Here is a 24599-nt window from a genome sequence, read left to right as displayed (position 1 = left end):
TTGTTTCATATGTAATAACAGAAACAAATTAGTTTGTGTATAATTCACAAGGCAAAAAAAAGACTAAAAGAAAAAATTTGATATATTATTGAAATAAAAAGGCAAAAAAATTGTTTTTAAAAATTCAATGAAAAGTTGATGTATGACTGAGAAATGAAAAGGCCAAAAAAAAAAAAATGAAATTGAACACTCATCAAAGTTTAGGCAAAATAGAATATAAAATTTGAATTATTTGAGTAAAATTGCAAACTGTGGTCAGTTACACTAACCATTTTCGTGTGCATGCATGAGGACTTCATACACAGGCAGTTTATCAACTTTAACGGAACCAATTACTTAAAAAAACATGCTGCAGAATTCTTTGCACTAGTTCAATCGCATACATCAGCCTGTGCGACATAGAGGGTGATGAAACCACAGAGAGGAGAGAGGATAGGTTACAGAACTGGAGTCAACTTTAAAAAAAAATACTTTGTAGATATATTTTCTTTTTTTGTTTTCTTTATAATTCAGCTCTGATAGACGATTACCCTACAGCATGTATGTAGGCTATCTCTACAGTTTTACATAGGAATCAGCCAGATTTTAATTTGACATCACGATAAATCACTGAAGGACGAAGCTGATATCTACATACATCAATATTGACGTTTCATTTTAAATGTACTGACACTTTAAGACAAACAAAACGTGTATCTGCTGGAATTCTGCATCATTGATTTGATTAAGAATGGCAGAAAGAAGTTAGTCAGTATACAATTTTGACAATATTTGTCAGCAAATAGATGATAACATTCAGGCAAAACCAATCTGTCTCTGTAGACCTTCTGGAGATATTGGTTTGAATCACTAAACATGAATTTTAAAATATGACAGCCCAGCACAAAAACATGCCTACAGCAAATGCAGAGTTCAAAACTTGTCTATGGCAACCATCTGTTAGCTAGCACAAAACCTGTTTAGCACAAAACCTGTTTAGCACAAAACCTGTCTTTTCAGCACAAGACTTTATCACAGAATTAGATATAAACTGAGCTCTTCGGGGATCATGACTTTTTAACAGAAATTTGTCATTTAGCACAAAATATGTCTGCCAAAAATAATAAACAGCAAATATTAATCTGTAATCTAAAAATTTAACACAAAATTTATTTTAAAATGACCATAGCACAAAACTTCAGACACAAAAGATGTTCTGAATATTACCAATCCTATCTTCAACCCATCTACCCCTGAAGACACATTTAGATTCTTCTAAATCAAAGACTAGACCAGTCCATTATGAAATTTTAGGGGTGAATGACTTATCAACCCTTTATAATAACAAACCTGTATATAATGTACGTACTCCACATTTCCCCTTTTGCAGAGGCCTTTCTCAAAATAAAGGTTTCAATCAATTAAAAAAAAATACAAATCTTTATTATTTTAGAAAAGAAACCAACAAGTACATATTTTAATGGTTTACGTTATGTAAGAAATTTTTTTTTGTAATCTTAACTTTTTTGTACCTACGTTTTTGAGAAAAAGTGTTTGGCCCTGAATGACTCTATCTGCCAATGAGCCATATAAGAATCTAGGATGGATGTTCAGCCCTTCCCGTAACAGCTGAGCATAGTGAAATTGAGGTTACTGATGATCTTATGACGTCATTCTCACCTGAGTCTATTCGTACACAGCACTATAATAGCCCTGTAATACGTCAGTGATGTCACAGAATTAACAGGCCCACGTCAGTTGCAGACACCTAACATACTCCATCAATCCAGTCCCAATACACTAGACTAAGACATTGGCTACATCACCAAAATACAAAATATTTAACACATAGTTACGTATATTTCCTGGCTCCAATTTACTGATATAAAAAGTGCCGACTAATAATTAGCTAAAAGTTTGTTTTTTCCTTCTGAAGTAACATAATTAAAAATCATAAGTAAGTCAGTTTCTGAGTTTTGTTTCTGAAGTTTGTTTTGAGAAATTGGAGCTGGTATTGAATGAACGTATTTTGGTATGGAAATTATATACATGAGATCTGATTTCTCAAAAGACAAGTACAGACTTAAGTTTTTTACTCCTTATGTAACCAGTATGTGAAAATTTTGACCTAAGGCAGTTTTTGACTTCAGTTTTTGACTTGAGTTTGTTTTTGAGATATTGGGCAAGACCTCTGTTTTGATATAAATCACTACAATAATTAGACAAGGTTATAATGAACTTCTGGAGGACCAACAAAATTACTTCTCTATAAACATAATCTGATATATACACATATTACAAATATTTCAAAGGAGCGAAAACAAGGAATAAAAATTCCTAGATTACTAAGTTAAAAATATGAATTTGTTGTAAGCATGTTTGTTTTTAAGCTTCTTTAACTGTGTAATTGAAAATAAAATATAAATACATAAATTCCAATATGATTCTTCTAATTAAGTTATTATCTTTTGTTATATGATCTTTATACTTATTGATAATTTTCATGTTTTAAGATCCTAAATTCGTAAAGCTAAAAAAATATTAAACTATAAATGAGAAGAAAAGAATGAAAATAAAGTTTTGAAGGTTTTACATTATCATATTTTAAAACCAAAATCCTAAATTCAAACCAGAAAATCTGAATATTTAACTAGAAATGAGAAGAAAGGACTAAAACTATTGTTTTGAAGGTATTAAATTTGATAAATCTATAAAAGATTGAATATAAAGTTCTGAAGGTTTTAGAAAAAGTTTGTATGGTTCTTTGAATAAACACTAAAGTAATATTTGAGGGGCATTAGGAGGATCTCTGGAGACTCGAGCTATAGGCTAATACGGACATGCAATACTTTTAGCTATCTTGAGCAAACATTAACTTATGAATAATTTACAGTAAAGCTATTGATTACCATTAACTCATTCATCCCTGTAATCTTATTATGGACTGTTCCATCCTTACATCTAGACCAGTCTAATTGATTTTGAAGGGGAGACAGTGTTGATAATCATCATACACTGGGGTGATAAGAAGAATTATCAGCTGTACGTACCTTTTTCGTTTTGGCAAGGATGTCAGTTTGAATGATAGTATTCGCCATTTTTTTTTAGTTTAATTTTTTTTTAATTAATCAACAACTCAACAATGTTTGTGAAGTAAGATCTTAATTTTTGAAAGACGCTCCACCGCCGACAAATGACATTTTTCTTTATCAAAAACAGGAGCAGACGAATTAGGGTTAACATTCAGTTACAAAAGTTACTTACTAACTTATCATTACCACCATTGAAATATTTGAGCTTCTGGTTTAAATTCAAGATAAGACTTTGAAAAATAATTAATTGAATCCCGAGAAAATTCCATGGCTCTATGTCATATATAAAGTTAGGTACTGTTTATGCATGAATTAAAAGCAAAATGAATTATTTTATATGCAATTTTGTGTTAGTAATGACACGATTATACATCAGATATTGTTCAAATGATGGATATCGGTTATGCTCTGTCGGCTGACTGGAGCATCTTAATCGTAACCCTGATCTGTCTTGGTAACATATGTACCAGTTAGTGTAGACTAGAACCTGTACAGTCGATATGACCTATACAGGTTAAAATGTACCTTTACACAGTATGCACGAACTCCAATGTTCTACATGTAATATATGAAACAAGTGTGCATTAAACACATTAAATGTATATAGGTGCGAAATAACGTACCAAATCACCTGCATAGGTGAAGTCTCTTAAACGTCAAAGAAAAAATGACACTGAAAATAAACATAAAACTTTTGGATAAAGTGTTTTATTTATTTATTTTATATCCATAAAATCACATAATTTTTATTCTGCTGAATTCCATCCCCATCCCATCTTTTTATCTTCTAAAATTTATTTACTTAATATTTCTCATCTTATCATCTTTTTTATTCAGCTAATAAATCTGATTATTTTTTTTTATGCGTTTACTTTTGTTTCCTTTTTTAATTTTTGTTTCTATCATTCTTCTGAATATTATCTTAATCTATCTATTTAATTGTTACTATATTTCATCTTTTATTTTATATATATATTTATTTATAAGAAAAATAACAATAATGATAACACATATTCGTTAATGCTTTAACTATGTCATGATGGCTCTTATTTATTAATAAAATTTATAAAATATTCATTCAATAAATTAATCATTATTATTTATTCTTTTTATCTAAAAGCTCTTCAACATGTTTATTTAGTTAGTTATAAGATTAATGAATTATTTATTCAATAATTTATTCAATACTGATTGTACGTTTTATTCATAAACTCTTCAGAATGTTCATTTATTTATTTAGTTATAAAATTTATGAACTTTTTATTCAATGATTTATCCACTTTTTTATTTGTAAATAACAATTCATTTAATATATACTATTCAGCAACCAGTTCATTTGAACTTATTACTAAGTACATACAGATCTGAGCGAATGAGACCTACCATTAAAAATTCTGCGTCGTCTGTCATGTGCAGAGTTACTGCCCCTGATGTGTGACAAATATCACTGATTGGAAATTGTATCAACTGAAAGCTCCATTAAGCTCACTTCCCATATCGCGTCTCTCGAGACTTCCTAACATGGCTTGTTGATCAAGAGTGGATTTATATACATTTTTCATTTGTCTCTTTAGGATTTCAACATCACTAACCACAACTATTACATCTAAAAGCTCTCAAAGCTCATTCATTCACCCCTGAAATTTCACAATGAACTCTTCCATCCTGAGAGTATAGAAAAGTTCATTTGTCTCTTAAAGGGTTCAACATTACTAACTTACCATTACAACAAGGTCTAAAACATTGGACAATACTTAATCACCCCTGAAAGTTCACAATGAACTCTTCCATCCTTAGAATATAGAAGATTTTAAATGTATGTTTAGGGGTGAATAGGTAAATTAATTAATTATTGACAAACTATCCATGTAACACTCACAATAAATTTTTCAAAATCCAAGAGACCAATTATGATCCTGACGGCACGTAAACTACATCCAAAAGGCACACCTGAACCTTGTTAACTCAAACTTGTACACCTTGAAGATCACATTTAATTCAAGTATTTCGCTTGTTATAATTCTAATTATTTATTCATTTATTTAACGAGGATTACAAATCGCTTGTTATATATATATATGACCAAAATTTTTACTAGAGTAAAACCTGCTTTAAAGAACCACCTTTGTATAAACATCAGCTGCTTAATAAGACCACTTTCTGTATGTCCCAAATAACTAGATTTATACACTTTGACCTGTGTATATAGACCATTTATAATATCTGTAAAGACCTTTAACTTTTCTCTTTGTCCCACGAGTGGTCTCAATAAACAGATTTGAGCGAGTACATTATTTGTATATTCTAAACAAGTACTGTGACTTTTAACTCTCAGTTTTAGACTTGAATACTCATAGTTATTTCTCATTTGGGCCATGATGAGATATTGGCAAACATCATCCCAAAGAACAGTATCTCTGATTGAAGTAATAGGCAATACTGTTGATGCCTTTATTTGCAGGGTATTTGCAGTAATTACTATTAGAAATTATTGCTAGAAATTACTATTAGAAATTACTGCTAGAAATTACAATTAGAAATTACTTTTAGAATTTACTATTAGAAAATTCTATTAGAATTTACTAATAAAAATTACCTTTAAGAAATTTCTATTAGAATTTACTATTAGAATTTACTATTAGAAAATACCAATACTATTAGAATTTACTATTAGAATATACTATTAGAATTTACTATCAGAAATTATAATAAGAAACTGCCGTTATAAGTTGCCAAATGTGTAAACTTTTTCTCAGTGCTAATTATTATCAATGACAGTACCACTGAATTTTCTCCCCACAAAATTTATTAATAATAACAACTGTAAATCAGTATACTCCACAGCTTGTACATTTTTTCACTAATAACAACTTTCGTATACGGCTTACTCAGCATCCTTTAAATGTTTTATTTTTATGAAAATGTAATGATTTGAAAGCAACTATAATGCTTATTCATTAATTAAACAATGATTTAGATATTCTTTATACTCACAAAAGTTCAGCTGTCAATCATTTGTCTCAGATTTCAACGTAGTCAGCCTCAATGAATAGAGATGTGGCATTGAGTCAAAGTCAGATCAGGTCTGTCAATGAATGAGAGGAGTTTCCGATCGGTATTGTTCTCCGGGTGTCTATAGAAGCTGTAACATCTGCTTTCCATTGTAAACTTTACCAGAGTAGCCATATAGCCAATCATACCTTCAGTTCTGATAGGGTGTGGTCATGTGATATCAAATTGTCATCAAATGGCATCAGGTTATATCACGACTGCTCACGATGTCAACATCGTAACTTAATCGTGGCGTTTTATTGTTCAAAACAATCTTGTCATTCACCATCGACTGGTTCTCATTTTGAGACTCAAGTTCAATTGTGATGAAAATCACGACCGCCATTGGTAAATAAACGTTTTTTGATTGTCTCATTAAAAGCATACCTTGGATGCAAAAAAAAAACTGAAATGTACTTCAAGCTTCAAAAATCTTTTAAATCTCAATAAGCAAAACAATGGTCTGCATTCTCCGTATTCTTACCTAATGAAATATACTCTTCAGTAAGAATCGCTTTGAGGTTTTTTTTCCAGTATGGATCATCCAGGGCTTTTTGGAACCACAAGTAGTTTACAAAATGTTAGAGAGCGTGTCAACTTCTAATGTAATCCTCACCTTTCGGTCATAGTGTCAAAAATTCCTTCAAACTGGACTGAAGTCCTTCAAATTTCCATCAAAATCCTCCCAAATTCCTTCAAACATCTTCCTCAGCTTGATCCCCTTGTATGTAGAGATGAGTTGAATTGAGACCGGAATTAAAGGAACTAATGTTAGTGTAAAGCTCCATTCTCTGATGTAGTGAACAAATGTCCGCTGTGTTGTGTTGTAGGTGTGAAGAAGTACAGAGGTGACAGAAATGTTATCATTATCTGGAAAATTGTCTCTGCAGGTCATGAACATCAATGGTCCACCATCAACGAGGGGTACCTGTTACTGTCAGTGTAAAACACGCCCGTATCCTGATCACCAAACCAATATCTGTGGCTCTCTGTGTGTGTGTGCTGGCCTATATATAGCAGACTTCCCCAGGTACCAGTTCTCACCAGGTGTCGTTACTAAGCCAATCGTCATGGAAACCATGATGGGAGTAACAACAATCACAGAGTTGTCAGGCGCTGATCCCTCTGGTCGTATGAGTATTAATTTCAGACTTTTGTATACTTAATCGTCGCGGTAACCAGGTGTTCTGGTCCAGACGGACACTGCATGCGGTGTAATGCAGCATTCTTCATCATCAAATAATCACCTAACACATGGCATGACCAGGGATTTTACTGACATGCAATATATTTTTTTTCAGGCCTAATAGTCTTTCAACATCCCTGATCTCCCTCTGTAATTATTGGAATCTTCTTTTAACCCTGATAACCCTTAGATCTATAATTAATGGAATCTTCTTTCCTCGTTAATCTGGCCAATCAGATGTACTTATTCTGATACGGCCTAAGGTAGATTGGCCTACTGATGAATAAAGCTGACTGAAGGATCTTCTTGTTTTAATATCACGCAGGTGTAAAAAATTCTAATTTAAATGTCTTTTTTTTATAAATATCAAACAAAGTAATCATCCATCTATCAATATTAAACCACATTAATGAGTCAGGTTGCAAATAAAGTATCGACAAAAACATAAAATTATCCAGTTTTTTTTTTTGCTTGTTAAACTTGTATAATCCAATGATTAAAACAAAACTGATCAACAACAAGAAATTTGAAATATCAAAAAAAAAAAAAAAAAAAAAAAAAAAAAAGCTGATCACTTGGTCGGACAGATGTCGTTTCTCCATATGTCAGTTTTAATTATCACCAATGTTATCTATTCCCATGTATAAGCAAATTAATTGTGACTTTGTTGCTCGCCTTATCATGTATGATACCAAAATTCAATTTCATAAATTCTTTTCTGGCTTCCTGAAAGCTTTTCTTGTCAATCAAATGTCAGATTTGCTCCTATCTCTTGTCTGAAAAAAACTTTCATATCACAATGTTAAGATTATCTGGTAAGACAAAAGTGTTTTCTGTCTTTTGTCAAAACAATCCTGTTTTTTTAAACAAATCTTTATGGTAAAATCTTTTAAACAAAATTTCTTATAAAAGAAAAAGAACATTGTCAACTCTTTTACTTTCTGATTAAATTGTAAAAGTAATCTTTTGAAGATGCTCCATCGCCGACAGAGCATAAATGATATTCATCATTTGAACTTGCAATAATTGTATTTAATTGTGCATATATATGTCTAAGTATCACAAAAAATAATGTAAAATATTTTATTTCGCCTTTGGTGCATGTGCAATCAGTACTCTATTCCATATAGGATATAGTGACACGGGATGCAATTAATTATTTTTCATATTTTCAACTTGAAGTAAAATTAGAAGCTCAAACTTTTGATGGTTGTAATGGTGTAAAGTAAGTAACTTTTGTAACTGAACAAAAATACTAAATCGTCTGCTCCTATTTTTGATAGTGAAAAATTACCATTTGTCAGTAGTGGAGAATCTTTAAACAAAAGTTTGTTATACAGGAAAAAATATTGCCAGCTATTTTCTTTCTGGTAAAATTGCAGAAGTAATGTTTTAAATTAAAATTGACTACAAAAGTTTATTCTAAAGGAAAAGTATTAACAAGGTTGTATTTTTTCCTTCCTTGAAATATCATATGTTTAAATGACAAAAATATTGAATAAGCCGTTTACCTCTTACAATAAACAATTAACAAATTATCAAGTGAAAGTTAAAATATACTAGAAATGTCGTCAGAATGGCTGACTTGATTATTTACATTTTCACTGCAGTCCCACTATGTAACCTTATCAAATGCAGTTGGCATTTATATAGGCTATGAACTTCAAGAGCTTATTATTAAACCATCATCAATGTAACGTCACAATTCTTGTGCCTGTAAGCGATCACAGAAAATGGCTTTTCAAATGACTGTTCCATTCTTGGCGATAAAGAATGATTAATTCATTATAGATGCAATGTCCCTTGGGATTTCATCATAAAATTGTAACCAAATGTAAATATAAGCATTGAACGTTCAGGTGGCATTCATAGGCAATATGAATGCCAACTGGACAGCGACAAATTCCATGAAGAGCGCTGCCTGCTTCAGTCACAGACGAGTCAAAACTGCCATAATGACTATGGGAGTGAGCTCCATAGGAATGGGGCTACCACATCCATTTTACTACTACCATTAACTGAAATTACAGTTCACAATTAAAAATTGATACAGAGGGTTAGGACATGAGGTATGGGGTCGGAAATTCCTTTAGGCTGACGGAAAAAATCAATAGAACTCCCAGGGCGTCATACCCCCTGCAGCAGCATTGGTGTATTCTAGTTACTTTCATATTTCACTGTGTCGGATTTAATGATATATCACAAGTGGGGTTCTTTTCATTTTCCATCCTCAATGTAAACTCTGAATGATGTAATGTTCATATACTGCTGCAAGACCATCGTAGTCGTCATAGATACTTGGATCTCTATATATCCTCTAAAAGTTGATGTAATTCAGAAAAGTTTTATAGTTTTATAATAAATAAAAGTTTTCTGTTACACATGGCACAGAATTACTTAATGTAACATGCTACTGTACACAAAAAACTCTTGTTGGATTTTACAAAGTCCATGTCTACATTTGTAGTGGTCCGACTGACTTGAAATTAAACCATTTTTTACTGCATAGTGTAGAGTATTTGGTTTAACTCAGAAAGAGTATTAGCCTTATTTTAAGTTTGAAACAAGCAATAAGTAGATAAAGGGCAAAAATCGTAATAGGATTACATTTTTTTCTTTTGGCGAAAAAAAATGAAAACATCAGACACAGAGACAAAGCCATGTGTGTTCAAAAGTTTAAGTCCCCTAGAAGTCACCAGCAAACTGATTTCACTTCAGATAAATGGTAGTTTTTGTAACGTACGTGTTTATCATCTAATTCATCAAAACTTAAACTGCCCGAGGGTAAAATAAAAAAAACACACAATTCCTCTGAACATTTAACTATAGCCAACTCACTCTATTGTAATTACTGTATATATCTCAATATCCACCCCTCTTCTTTTCAAGCCATTACTTCACTTACTCAGAATTCAACCCAATAAGCAACCATGATACTTAAAATATTGATACAATTAAATAAGGGGGTGCTTATATATATAAAACCAAATTTGAACTACCCTTCAACAAAATTATTCAAAATGGTATTAGTGAAATTGAGGCCCGACATTGGGCCGAATACAGTATATTTAATGTACAAATCTATTAAATGTAAAACAAAATATGAATACTTTTATTAAATTTGTTTTCCTTTCCTTTTGAAAATTGATTTGTAGCTTTACAATTTTGTATACCTTATACTAAATATTTTTTTTTTTTGTATTTACTTTCAAAATTAAAAATTGTTGTGTTTTCACTTTGTGCAATAATTTTGTATACAAGTGTCCAGTTGACCTGAATTGTTCACCTGCTTTCTGGTAATTATACTTAAGACATAAGACATAAGAGAGTCGATAAGAATTTCTATGTATGACCCAGAAAATAAAATAAGGTGTCTAGGCCTCTTGGTGCAAGGTGTTTAAAAATGTTAGCCTATTTGACCCCCATGACCTTGAATGAAGGTCAAGGTCATTCATTTGAACAAACTTGGTATACCTTTATTCCAGCATGCTATAAGCCATCAGCTTAATTTTAGATCTCTATGTCTCCTACTTTTGGAGAAGAAGTTGTTTAAATGGAAAAGTTGTCTTTGAATGGACAGACGGTGGACAGACGAAGAATGCAGCACCATAGCATAAGCTGAAGGGCAGGGGAGCTAAAATTTCTCCATAACACTCATAGTTTGATTAGCGCCCCTCAAAATATCTCAATTCTTTAACCACCCTGGATGTTTATTGGGTCAAATATGGTATGAAAGTTTTTCTTTAAACTATAACCTTCTATCGATATCAAATTCTGATCTTATATTTCATAATTAAAACATAAATGCATTGTTTGTTGTTCTTTTGAAGGACGTTTGTTTCAAGGTTGTTGAAAATTAATATAAAATTCTGTTGCAAGATTAAAGTATTAAAGCCTATACCTTTCTTGTCTGCTTTGTCGGCTTTTGCATAAAGTCAAACAAATTCTTATTTGGATTTATTTGAAGAAAATAAAATTCAAAATACGAATATATGCTTTGAATATTAAAAGGTGAAAAACTGTAATTTGAAGAAGCTCTCAGGAGAATTTTTTTTTCGTATTTTTTTCCCCTCCCAACTTACTGTAATAAATAAATATGATAGTTTTAAAGGTGACTATGCTTTATCATGACGGCAAATCTTTAACAATGTGAAGTACATTGATAGTCACTTAAGCAACATACTCGCAAACTGATGTTCCTTTAATCATGGCATTATATACATCTAAGTCACATCAAAAGCGACCGGTTAAAAAAAATTGTTATACATCATCTTGGTTTTAAAGCATATTCCAGGTAGGCCATTTCACTGCAATAACAAAGAAAGCGATTCGGTCGATTTAGTCGATGATAAGAAGAAGAGTCTGGCAGACTCTGATATATTCCGCTGCACTGAAAGTCTTAGTGTTAATTAATTAATTAGCGGTAGCTGCGAGACAGGTGGCTTCAGCAATCCGGAATGTGAGAAGGCAGATGTTGATACCCAATCAATACTCTCAATAGGAGGGAATCACACCAGTACAGGTCTGAACACATTCAGTCCAAGACACATGTTAAAGATGTTGGATGGCAATAATTGGTGCTGAAGTATAGTTGTATGATAGGAAGAAAACTTTTAATAACTGCAGATAACTGAAGTTTTTAAAAAATTTGTTGCTTTTAATTATTGAACAGTCGTACACCCTGATTCCCCTCTCCTTGATATATGATCTGAACAACTTTGAAATATAAGATCAGACAGATTTTTCCAACTTGACTAATTTGAAATAACAAGAGGCCCAAAGGGTCATCTGACTACCTTGGCAATAGCCGTATTGGAAATTAAGACATGATATTATACCCACACCTTTTGGAAGCCCTTTATTCCCAGTCATACCATAGGCAAATATATGAAAGTAAACCCTGGACCTTTTCGGTTATTTAGATAGCAGAAGTTGTTCCAAGAAATTTAGTCTTATTATGACCCCGAGACCTTTCAAGTACTACCTTGGCAATAGCCGTATTGGAAATTAACGGACGTTGTATGATGACTATAGGTCAGATGATCTAAAAACTGAAGGTTGCAGGGTTGAAGGATGCTTTATTTCTAGCCTAGATGTATACAATCCTGACCTCTAAAGATCAAAACTATCTGTATGACCAGGTATATATGATCCTTCTCAGCCAGAGCCTCCTATCAAAAACACACCACACGTAGCTTGAGTAGTCATGAATGAAAGAGGATGTACAAGGAATATAATAAATCATCAATAGTGGCTATGACACCACAGTGGCCGAGTGGTTCAGATGTCCCCACATATAACCATAAGCCTTCCACTTTTGAGTCATAAGTTTGAATCCCATGTGGGGCAGGTACTGGGCGCTAGACGATGGTTTTTCTCTGGGTACTCCGGTGCCATGCATAAAAAGTACCCCCCTATCAAAATGTTTCCGGATACTTTTTATTCCTGGATAAAAAGTGCCCCAACTAAAAATGCTTGTATTCAATATATTTTGTCTCAAAATGGTTGAATTTAGTAAGAACAGAACTGAGGGTTGCAGTTATTAGTGTCTGTGAATTTCCACCACCTGGGCATTTTTCCCCACTTCTTGTTTTGTCTATTTCAACAAGTTATGATAAGAAAAAGGGCACTTGCTAGGATATCCCTTAAACTAGTATCAGTCTAGGAATAGTGTTGTGCTTGATGGTTGTTTGTATATTTTTGGAAGTCGCACTATGCTTGTGTTGCAATCTCCTCGTAAAACAAGACCAATGGAGGGGGTAAACAGTTTGACTCTGAATTGAAACTACTACTCACCAGATTGTAGACTGCCAACAGGAATGCTTCTAGTCCATTGGTACCCTGAAACACACAACAAATGATTTCGTTTTTAATTAACTCTTTCCATACTTTGTATTCTTTCCGGATTCTGTAATAAAAATGTATTGATTTCAGATAGGTATATTGTATCGTAAAGTATTGTATCTTGACCAAATAATACAATACATATTGTATCGAGACATCTACACCTCTACCGAAATTAGCATACACCTCCTGTTAGGAGTTCATAACCCATATAAAGCAGTTACTATATGCAATGTGTGTAGGGCAGTGGTTCTTCTATTGGAACTTCGGTTTTCCTCCGCTTCTATAAACTTATACTTAAATGGTAGTTGGTTGGTCAATTAGATTAATATCCTTTTAACAATCACGGTTATTTTAAAATAGCCTCCTCTGTACATGGTATGTGTGTGAGGTGTGTACATGTTTTGGGAGCCGTAGTATGTTCTGGTTGTGACTCTTTGTAAAAGTCACCTTTTACAATCATGCAATGGTAGCAGCAGATACAAATGCCCTACCAGCAGGGCTTACTTATTAAATGGTTCTCTGGGCTGTACAAAGAATGTTAACAAAACAAACCCCATCATCATCAATATATTTTACACAAAAGCAAATGTACAACCTAGAACACTGAGTCTTGCACCAGCTAAGTACAAGACTTACAAAGATTAAACTGCTTTAAAGTGAATAGTCGTGCAAAGAAAGGCTAAAGTTGGCAAAAATGGTGTTAATATATCCAGTATAATTTCTTATAAAATCAAAAAATTAAACTTCCCATCAAAATCGCTCTGCATGCGAAAAATTTATTTATATTATAGGAATCCTAAAACATCCTCTCGGCTGGCTATGTCCATGCTGACATTGCCAAACAGCCTCCCTGTCAAAGAATTTAATTTTAGAACTGTGCTAAATTTAGACAGGGCTTTTCCATACTTTTAATGGTCAAAACTGGACAACCTAAGAAGATCTTGACGGCGGTTTTGATATATATGGACTTTTGGAAGGCCAATGAACACATTTAGACAGGTTTTCACTGCCAGACTATTCACTTTAAGGTGCTAACATCTGCTGAGAGTAAAATCCGACCGACACACCTGGTAAGAGTCGTTAAAGCCCTGGAACACCTGTACAACAGCCTCACCGACACCTTACACCTTAGGTCAATCTACCTAATCCACACACCACACACCACACACACACACGCCTCTATTCATTACGACATTTGCAGCATTAACTCGATTCATCACAAATGATCTGAAAATTGGTATGATTTTACAGCATGGCCATAATTAAGATCCTAATGAAGTATCTATGTATCATACTCCTATACGACAACAATTTGCGGATAGAAAAAAAGGCACAGACATCAATATTTCTGTTAAACATGCTTCACCGCCGACAGAGCATCAACGGTATTCATCCTTGAAAAATAATTGGAGTTTCATCTTGTAATAATTTATGTCTAATTAATACAAAAAATAATATCAAATAACTTCATTAGTTTGCTTTTGTTGCATGCGCAATTAGTACTTCTTTCCATATAGGACATAGTGCCACGGAATTTTTTCGGGATGCAATTAATAATTTCTAATATTTTAATCTTGAAGTAAAATTAGAAGCTCAAATTTTCAATGGTGGTAATAGTGTAAAGTAAGTAACTTCAATTGTAACTGAAAGAATATACTAACTTGTCTGCTCTTGGTTTTGATAGAGACAAAATATCATTTGTCAGTAGTGAAGCATCTTTAATTGCTGTTTAGTAACAATTTCATAATGACTGAAAAATTTTGCTGTACATGATTCAGGATTTTGACTTGATGTTTATCTACGTCAGGGCAACATATGAACTCTTCTTATTTTAAAAGACGTACGCAATCATTTATTTGGTATATAGGACACTGTGTAGATTCACATTATTCTGTAAAATGAGAGAATCTTTTTATTTTTGTAATTATATATCTATAGGTTATATACTAAATTTTACCAATGATTAACAGCATTTAAAGATTTCTGGATTTTGACTTGATGTTTAAATCTACATCTCTATATGGAAATATATGAACTCTTCTTCTTTGTTTTATGAGCTGCACTGTATGATATACACATCACTCATAAATATGTTTTAATTTGCCAATACCATGAAATTTTACTACGCCGAAATATTTCGTCTTTGCATACCACAGAGTTAGCTCCCTTGCAGGTATGTATCGATTGCGATGTCATTATGTTGTGGGTGTATTATGATTCACTTCATTCTCTCCGAAATTTATTTCGTTAAGCTCGCAAACACATGACGTTACAATCAATACTTAAACGCAAGGGCAAATAACTCTGTAATACATAAATACATGTTTATAAAATTGGTCAAGGACTTCAATCTTGTAATGCTGACAAAACAAAATAAATATGCTGAAATTTGTTTGTAAGCTAAAATCTGAGTTATTAGCAATAAATGCTGAAATGCAGTCATTAATTTGAAAATATTTATTTCTATACTGAATTTGGACTCAATAAAACTACTTTATACATCCTGTTTCATTTTTAATACATTTGTACTAGTACATAACAGCCATGAATGACGATTTCCCATTATTCAGTTTTAACCTTGTATCAAGGCTAATATAAAGGCTACATAAACCACAGAACAATTCGCAGTTCATCAAATTTGCTTCAAGAGCAACTTTTCATTTTAATTGAGTCATTTACATCCCATAAAATTGGGGCCGTTGTGACAAAGTGGCCAAGATGTCCCGGCATATTACCACAAGCCCTCAACTTCTGGGTCATGAGTTTGAACACAATATGGGGCAGTTGCCAGGTACTGACCACTGGTCAGTGTTTTTTCTCTTGGTACTTTGGCTTAACTCCTCCAACAAACCAGATGATTGGCATATAAATGTATTTAAATGACCCTTACTGTTAATTGGACATTAAAATTATAAAAAAAAAAAAAATGAAATTGAACAAAGCAAGATTTGATCAATACTTAAAACATATCAAAATGGAACTGTATTGTAGTACCGTATTCGACCCAATAAGCGCCCAAGGCGCTTAAAAAATTGATAAAAATGAAAAGGTGCTAACAAGTCAAAATTATTGCAAATTTATACCGTTTTATGTAGTTTTGGTCCTTATTTATGCCTGGGCAATTGAAATTGAGGCCTCAAAAAGGGGGAGGGGCGCTTATAGGGACATGGGCTCTTATTTGGTCGAATACGGTATGTAGTTCTTCGTTAACATCAGGTAACCAACTCAGAAATTTTATACGTGGCCTGGTATTACTGCATACTTATCCACTATTCACACATAAAAAAATGTGAAATGTTGTGTCATTTAGATAACAGCTGTTGCTATGGCAACCTAAAAGTTGTGAATTCTCAAAGACCTGTGAAGATCAGTATATATCATATAACAATGTGTTTACTGAAGCAACATAGTAAGTTACCATGGTTACCATCACAAAGATTGATAAACAATATTTCCAATCCAGGCATTGTATAATTACACCTGACTAGCTAGCTAAATACCTGTAATAGTATATGGTGTCACCACTGCTTGTGTTCATGCAGGTATATAATCTATTTCCTATAAAATTCAAGATTTCTGATCAATTTTCAATAAACTATTCTATCTTATAACTGGTACAGCTAGTACGAATTGTGTCAAGTACCATTGTGTTAAATTCACTCAATATGATCCATTTCCATTATAACTTAAGATTTTTGATCAATTTTCAATAAATTTCTACAACGTAGGTTTTGGGATTGATTCTATCTAAACTCTGGTACAGTTATAATATTGCATCATGTACCACTTTGTTCACTCATACAAGCTATTTCTATATAACTCATGAATTTAAAAAAAAAATAAAAATCAACTAATTTCTTTTACTTTGTTTTGTAAAAGATTTGTCTCTTACACAGATTTTTACTTGTTCATTTTTTCCTAAAATTTTCAAAATTTTCGCTAGTAAATTTATAATATATTCTTTTGAATTTAGACAATAAAAATGTATTATTATAAATTTTTACCCAGGTAGATGAATTCTTTTAAAAAGTGAAATAAATTGTGTACTAAATTTGTTAAGATATAAAGAAGTGAAAATTGTGAAAAAATATTCAATAATAGTCGTTCAATAGAAATGACTTTTTCTCTGCTCATAATCTTCAACTTTGAATGAAATAAATCTTTCACATATCTTAAGAAAGATAGCTCTCATGATTAAAGAGAGAATCTATCATGCCCTAAGAAAGAAATCTCTCACAATAACAGACAGAAATCTTTCTGAGCTAAAGAGTGAAATCTCCCCTGGCTAAAAAGAGAAATCTCTCTAACAGCTTAAGAAAGAAATCTTTCATAAAGAGAAAAATCTTTCATGGTTTAAGTCAAAAATATCTCATGGTTATAGAGAAAAATCACTCATGGTTAAAAGAGAAATCTCTCAATCCTAAAGAGAGAATCTCTCATGACTAAAGAGAGAAATATCTCACAGCTATAGAGAGAAAAGTATCACACAGCTAAAAAAAAATCTCTCATGACTAAAGTGAGAAATCTCTCGCAGCTTAAGAAAAATCTCTAGTGGCTAAAGAGAAAAAGCACTCATAGTTGAAGAGAGAAATCCCTCATGACTACAGAAAGAACTCTCTCACAGCAAAAGAAAGAAATCTTTCACAGCTTAAGAGAAAAATATTCTAACAGCTAAAGAGAAATCTCTCATAACTAAAGAGAATAATAACTCATATTATATAGAAATATCCAACACTAAAGAGAGAAATCTTTCAAGGTAAAAGTAAGAAATCTCTCATGAATATAAAGAGAAATCTCTCATGGCTTGAGAGAAATCTCTGGCAGCGTAAACCAGAGACATTGAATCAGTGAATGATGGGAGTCGTATTAGCTCATCATCTTTGAATATTCGTGACTAGTCCCACTCTGTGTAGCAGGATGATGATGGAATGAACTAGATGCGTGACCACAAAGCACATGTTCAAATGAACAGACAAAGAATAGCCCAAAGCTCAATTAATCAGTCAAGCCCGGATTTTAAATCTTCTTACATTTTCTGTTCATGATGCCAAAATACCTGCTGTAAAGCCTTTCGGCCATGTGATGTAAATCATGCAGTATTCAGCTCCAACTTCCCAATCAAATTAGCCGCGACCGAGAAAAAAAAAGTACCAAATAATGATACATCTTTAATTATTCGTTATAAAACTCCATAAAAACAGCTTGTTCACCTTATAAAACTTGCAAACACTACATTAAAAACTCGGTCATAATTCTAAAATTTTATCTGTTTCCTAAATTTTTATAGATTTTTTTTTTTTTGCACTTTCTATACGTAATAGATTCTATATCCTCTAGATCCACAATACTGTAAAAACTACTTTCTTTTGGGTGCACAAGAAAAAAGTAATTATATATAGAGGATCTTACATGAGTGAATATATGTGATATGAAATTTATCAAACGAGTTCATTAATCTGATTGTATGATTCTATTTATCACATAACTTTTAATAATAGAAATATAAGTAAAAGTTTCGATTTTGTCTCTATATAAAACAGGAGATATCCGGCTAGGATGTGACGTTTTCCTCTACTGAGACAATCATTCGACGTCATATATACATTATGACGTCAAAACTACATGACGTCATAATAGTGTTTTTACATATGTGTCTTACAATATTTATGACATGGTCGTATGACATGGCTGGATGGGCAAGTTATGCGATAAATGTATATGTAAAATGATCATAAAAATGTTCTTTGTACATCTATTATATATTTCATCAAGAAAAAAACATTAATGATTTCATCAAGAAAAAAACATTAATGATATAAGTATTTCGCCGCTTACATTTTCAGCCCTCTTGGGTATCTTCGAGGCGTCTTAGCTACTTACAGTGGAACTTGGTTGATACAAACTCGGATAATTTGACAACCTGGCTTAATACGAAGTACTTGGACGGTCCCGGCCGAATTCCCTCTTTATCTTTGTTGAAAGAACTCGGATAATTTGAATTCGGAAAACTCGAAGAACTCGGATGATACGAAGTAAATTTTGGGCCCGAATGACAAAAATCATATATAAAATGTTCTTACAATTCGAAATGAGATTTTTTGGACAATGAGATCGCCAAAATGCCGATTTTTTTTTCATAAATCTGCCGTAGAACGGCATTTCAAAATATATATCTAGGTTTTCTTGTTATAATTTTGCAACTAGCATCGTCGATTTTTGACATCTCTCTTGTTCACATCGTTTAACGACATGGAACTAGTCTATATTTACCAAGTAAAGAGATTGTCAGTAGACATGATAACTCGTTTAATTCGAACACTCGGATAACTCAAAGATTTATCTCGGTCCCTTCGAGTTCGTATTAACCGAGTTCCACTGTACTATATTATGACGTCATATCATAGTTACTGTATCTTGATGTCACAATAGTAAGAGGGGAGATAATATAGCAAGGGACGTAATAAGATGAGGCAATTGTTCATATCATAACTTCACACACATCTTTATGGTTAATGCCTAACCTATGTAGATCTAGAGCTAACAATCCTTGTATGGACCTCAAAACTCTGTAATGTAAACCAGTTGACACGGACCAACACACGCCTGAAATCATGATTAGCATGTGATAATCACCAGTAGGTATACTAGCCGATAACCACTTGGGAATTATGAAATATTAAATCTGACATGAACCTAATACCTTTGATCATGTTTCAGAAGCATCAGTTTGCATTTTTAATGTTCAGGGACGATTTTCAGGTCGAGTTATGGCCAAAGTGCAAATAAGAAATTTGAATCATGCAAAATCGGTTTTAAAATCTGGTTTTTAATACAATGTATTTTTGACTTTATTGTTGAAAGAAAATGGATATTATGATATCAGCTGATTTTACATCTTATAATCTTTCCATAATGTTGTCAACTTTTGGTCGCACAAATTCCACCTAGCTGTCCTTTGGTTTTTTGTTGTTGATTATTTTTTTTTGGTCAAAAAGTGGTTGATTTGTTGAAAATGGCTAGATTACCAAGCAGATGGTTTGTCAATTACATTCAGATACATCGAAAGTTACAATTTCTGGATAGATTTATTGTATAGTCAGTTATTTACGCAGGTCAAAATGTTCGCGATTTGGAATAATTAAAATACTTAAAATATTAAATTCTAGTCAAAAAAAATTTCGCGATTTGGCTTCAAGGGCATATATCATTGAACCAATAATATTTCATGGATGAAAATTCGCGATCACATTGATGACTCGCGAAGATATCATCCCCATGAAAATAACCATATGTACGTTATGTTCATTTTGGTTATTGGGCTATGTCTTGCTATGAGAGGGGGTGGACGGGAGGCGACAGCCCAGATTTCAGAATACAAACCAAACACATATATGTAATTATGTAGTACACATAACCAAACACATATTTATGTACATTACTGACTGAAACAACAATCTACTGTTAGTGCAATCAGGAAAAGTAGCGAAAACTGTAATTCTAAGGGAGATAACCTGTAAAATCTATAAATATTTACATGTTTTTTACCCCAGCATCAGATGTCTCTATGACTAGCTTTAATACTCTTTCGAGACAAATCATGCAATAAATTGTTTTAGTCCTTTACTTTGAATCTGAGTCGTCAGGAAAGTAGCAAGAAACAATTTCAAAGGAAGGTAACCTAAGAATGTATGTAATTTTTTTACTGAAGAATTTGTCTCAAACCTGAAGCTTTAAATATTCTTACACAGATAAATTTAACAATCGGTTGACTGCTGGAGTTGTAAGAAAAAGTAGCAAGAAATTATTTTAAAGGGCAGAAACCTCTAGATACTTAAACTACATCTTTTAGACCAGAATTTCCCCACAATCTTGCTTTAATGCTCTTTAAACAAATCACAAGCAACAAGCAGAATGTATCATCAGGACGTTTATGCATCAATGAGTATTTAAGAAGCCTATGATTCAGGTCGTGATGAAGACATGATGAGCATGTTAAGACAAGAAAACATCTGTTCCCATCTTCAGCCTACAGCCAAGTATATTACGTAGAAATCATGTGCTGCGTCGCCTTATGCCTGTAGCCGGTCAATACAGTAAGACGCAGTGTACCTGCGCTTGTCCATATTGGTTCTCGGACACGCGCTCATTAGGTGATTAGAAGTCGAGTGATCAGACTACACACGATTGATTGCTCATCATTATTGCTGGCAGGTTTAATGGCCGAGCCAGCACATCACTGTGGGAGAGAGGAGCCGGGGTAGATTTATTGTGAGGAGTGATGGGGGTCAGGTCCCAGAACCAGGCAAGATTTATTGTGAGGAGTGATGGGGTCAGGTCCCAGAACTGGGGTAGATTTATTGTGAGGAGTGATGGGGTCAGGTCCCAGAACTGGGGTAGATTTATTGTGAGGAGTGATGGGGTCAGGTCCCAGAACTGGGGTAGATTTATTGTGAGGAGTGATGGGGTCAGGTCCCAGAACTGGGGTAGATTTATTGTGAGGAGTGATGGGGTCAGGTCCCAGAACTGGGGTAGATTTATTGTGAGGAGTGATGGGGTCAGGTCCCAGAACTGGGGTAGATTTATTGTGAGGAGTGATGGGGTCAGGTTCCAGCACCAGGGTAGATTTATTGTGATGAGTGATTTATTGGATCAGGTCACAGAACGGGGGTAGATTTATTGTGAGGAGTGATGGGGTCAGGTCCCACAACTGAGATAGATTTATAGTGAGTACTGATGGCGTCAGGTCCCAGGTCCCAGAACTGGGATAGATTTATTGTGAGGAACGATGAGGTCAGGTTCCAGAACTGAGATAGATTTATTGTGAGGAGTGATGGGGTCAGGTCCCAGAACTGGATAGATTTATTGTGAGGAGTGATGGGGTCAGGTCCCAGAACTGAGATAGATTTATTGTGAGGAGTGATGGGGTCAGGTCCCAAAACTGGGGTAGATTTTTTGTGGGGAGTGATGGGGTCAGGTTCCAGCACCAGGGTAGATTTATTGTGAGGAGTGATGGGGTCAGGTCACAGAACGGGGGTATATTTATTGTTAGAAATGATGGAGTCAGGTCCCAGAACTAGGGATAGATTTACTGTGAGGAGTGATCAGGTAAGGTCCCAGAACTGAGATAGATTTATTGTGAGGAGTGATGGGGTCAGGTCCCAGAGCCGAGATAGATTTATTGTGAGGAGTGATGAGGTCAGGTCCCAGAACTAGGGATAGATTTATTGTGAGGAGTGATGGGGTCAGGTCCCAGAACTAGGGATAGATTTATTGTGAGGAGTGATGGGGTCAGGTCCCAGAACTGAGATAGATTTATTGTGAGGAGTGATGGGGTCAGGTCCCAGAGGGTAGATTTTATTGTGAGGAGTGATGGGGTCAGGTCCCAAAACTGGGGTAGATTTATTTTGGTTTTGATGTTTTAGGTCTGAAAAACACTCAGGGTTGTTAAAGAATATGTAAGTTTTAAAAGGTAATGAAAAGCCAGGATAAGCTGTGGAAAACCACCAACCTAAGTAAATGTAACAGAGGTTTCACACCTAAGACCCTCCAGTGCAGGTTTAGTGGTCCATACATCAAGAAAGAGGCCCAGAGGTCCTGTATCACTACCTGGTTAATTATCATATGTAATTATCACAAAAGCTCTTACTTATTCAATGAATGGTATCGATGCCAACAAAAATATCAAAAATATTTACTCAAGATATTTATATCATTGTGAGTGTTATTTGTCATTAATTTAAAGTACAGACAGTTTCAGTTATTCTATTCAATGGATAATCATTATTGTACTTCATTAGAAATCAATCAATACACAGAGGGCTACTTGGGTACCATGGGCCTAACTTTTAGGTGTGACTTATTTACATGTACATGGGATACAAGAGGCCCATGGGCCTTAGCGGTCACCTGAGTTCGGATGCAGAAAATAACAAAGACATATAAACACTATATGTTGGCCCATCAGGCCCTTGAAATCAGTAAGCGATTTTATAACTGACTTTCCAATCTATGAAGAGAATCTGGTTCCATCAAATCTGTGAATTAAGAAGATTTTTTTTTTTCTAATTTCAGTCATTTTGACCCCTTTTGGCCCCGCCAATCTACCCCTGGAGGTTGGCCAGGACCAATTTGGATATGATGCTAAAATGCTATCGCAGGGTAATAATTCTAACCAAGTTTGATTCATTTACTATGAAAATTAAGCAAATAATGCACATAAATATAAACTATAGTAAACTTGAAACCCTCCTCAGGGAGAAACTTGAGACCCCAGGGTCATATAATTCACAATTTTTGTAAAGAGCCTTAAAAAGACCTTCTAATCTATGAAGGTTATTTGGTTCCATGAAATCTGTAAATTCAGAAGGAGACTTTTGAAATTAAATTTGAGCCATTTTGACCAATTTCGCCCCCCCCCTCTGGCCCCTAGGGGTCGGCCAAGACCAATATGGATATGATGTTAAAATACTATCTCAGGCTAATAATTCTTACTAAGTTTGACTTATTTCCTATTACAAATGACCAAATAATGCTCAAAAATGTGTTTTCCCTACATAAACTTGATCCCCTCCCCAGGGGGAAAGATGAGACCTCAGGGTCGTATAATTTACAATTGTTGTAAAGGACCTTAACACCTTTCAATCTATGAAGAGTATTTGGTTCTACCATTTCTGGAATTTCAGAAGAAGATTTTTGAAGTTTTAGCCTATTTGACCCCTTTTGGTCCTACCCCTTAGGCCCCTGGGGGTCAGTGGAGGAAAATTGTTAATAGGATTCAATGGCCATCTCATACTGATAACTCTGACAACATTTGACTTATTTCCTATTACAAATGACCAAATATATGCTCAAAAATATGTTTTCCCTACATAAACTATAGTAAACTTGACCCCCTAACCAAGGGAAAAACTTGAGACCCCAGGGTCATATAATTCACAATTTTTGTAAAGGACTTTAACACCTTTCAATCTATGAAGAGTATTTGGTTCTACCATTTCTGGAATTTCAGAAGATTTTTGTAGTTTTAGTCTATTTGACCCCTTTTGGCCCCACCCCTCAGGCCCCTGGGGGTCAGTCATGAAAAATTGTTAATAGGATTCAAGTGTATCTCATACTGATAAGTTTGACAACATTTGACTTATTTCGTATTACAAATGACCAAATGATGTTCCCTACATAAACTATAGTAAATTTGACCCCCCTCCCCCAGGGGGGAATGTGAGACCCCAGGGTCATATAATTCACAATTTTTGTAAAGGACCTTAACACCTTTCAATCTATGAAGAGTATTTGATTCTACCATTTCTGGAATTTCAGAAGAAGATTTTTGAAGCTTTAGCCTATTTGACCTCTTTTGGCCCCACAAAAGTAAATTGTTTATCGCCATACAACGGACGATGCACGACGGATGACGCACAACGACAGACAAATGGCCATTAGAAAAG

General features: G+C 33.8%; 1 protein-coding gene across 1 annotated transcript in view; it reads right to left on the bottom strand.

The window, feature by feature from the left end:
- The window catches only part of LOC138310896 (hyccin-like), a 61322-nt gene that overhangs the window by 26868 nt on the left and 9855 nt on the right, over positions 1 to 24599 (bottom strand). Inside the window, exon 4 of the mRNA XM_069252222.1 lies at positions 13105 to 13149. Within this exon, the coding sequence (XP_069108323.1) occupies positions 13105 to 13149 (45 nt within the window). The remainder of the gene's footprint in view (positions 1 to 13104; positions 13150 to 24599) is intronic.

The sequence above is a fragment of the Argopecten irradians genome, chromosome 16 (genome assembly GCF_041381155.1).
Source record: "Argopecten irradians isolate NY chromosome 16, Ai_NY, whole genome shotgun sequence".
NCBI lineage: Eukaryota > Metazoa > Mollusca > Bivalvia > Pectinida > Pectinidae > Argopecten > Argopecten irradians.
Note: the sequence above shows the minus strand (reverse complement) of the source record. Positions and strands in the feature narration are given on the sequence as shown.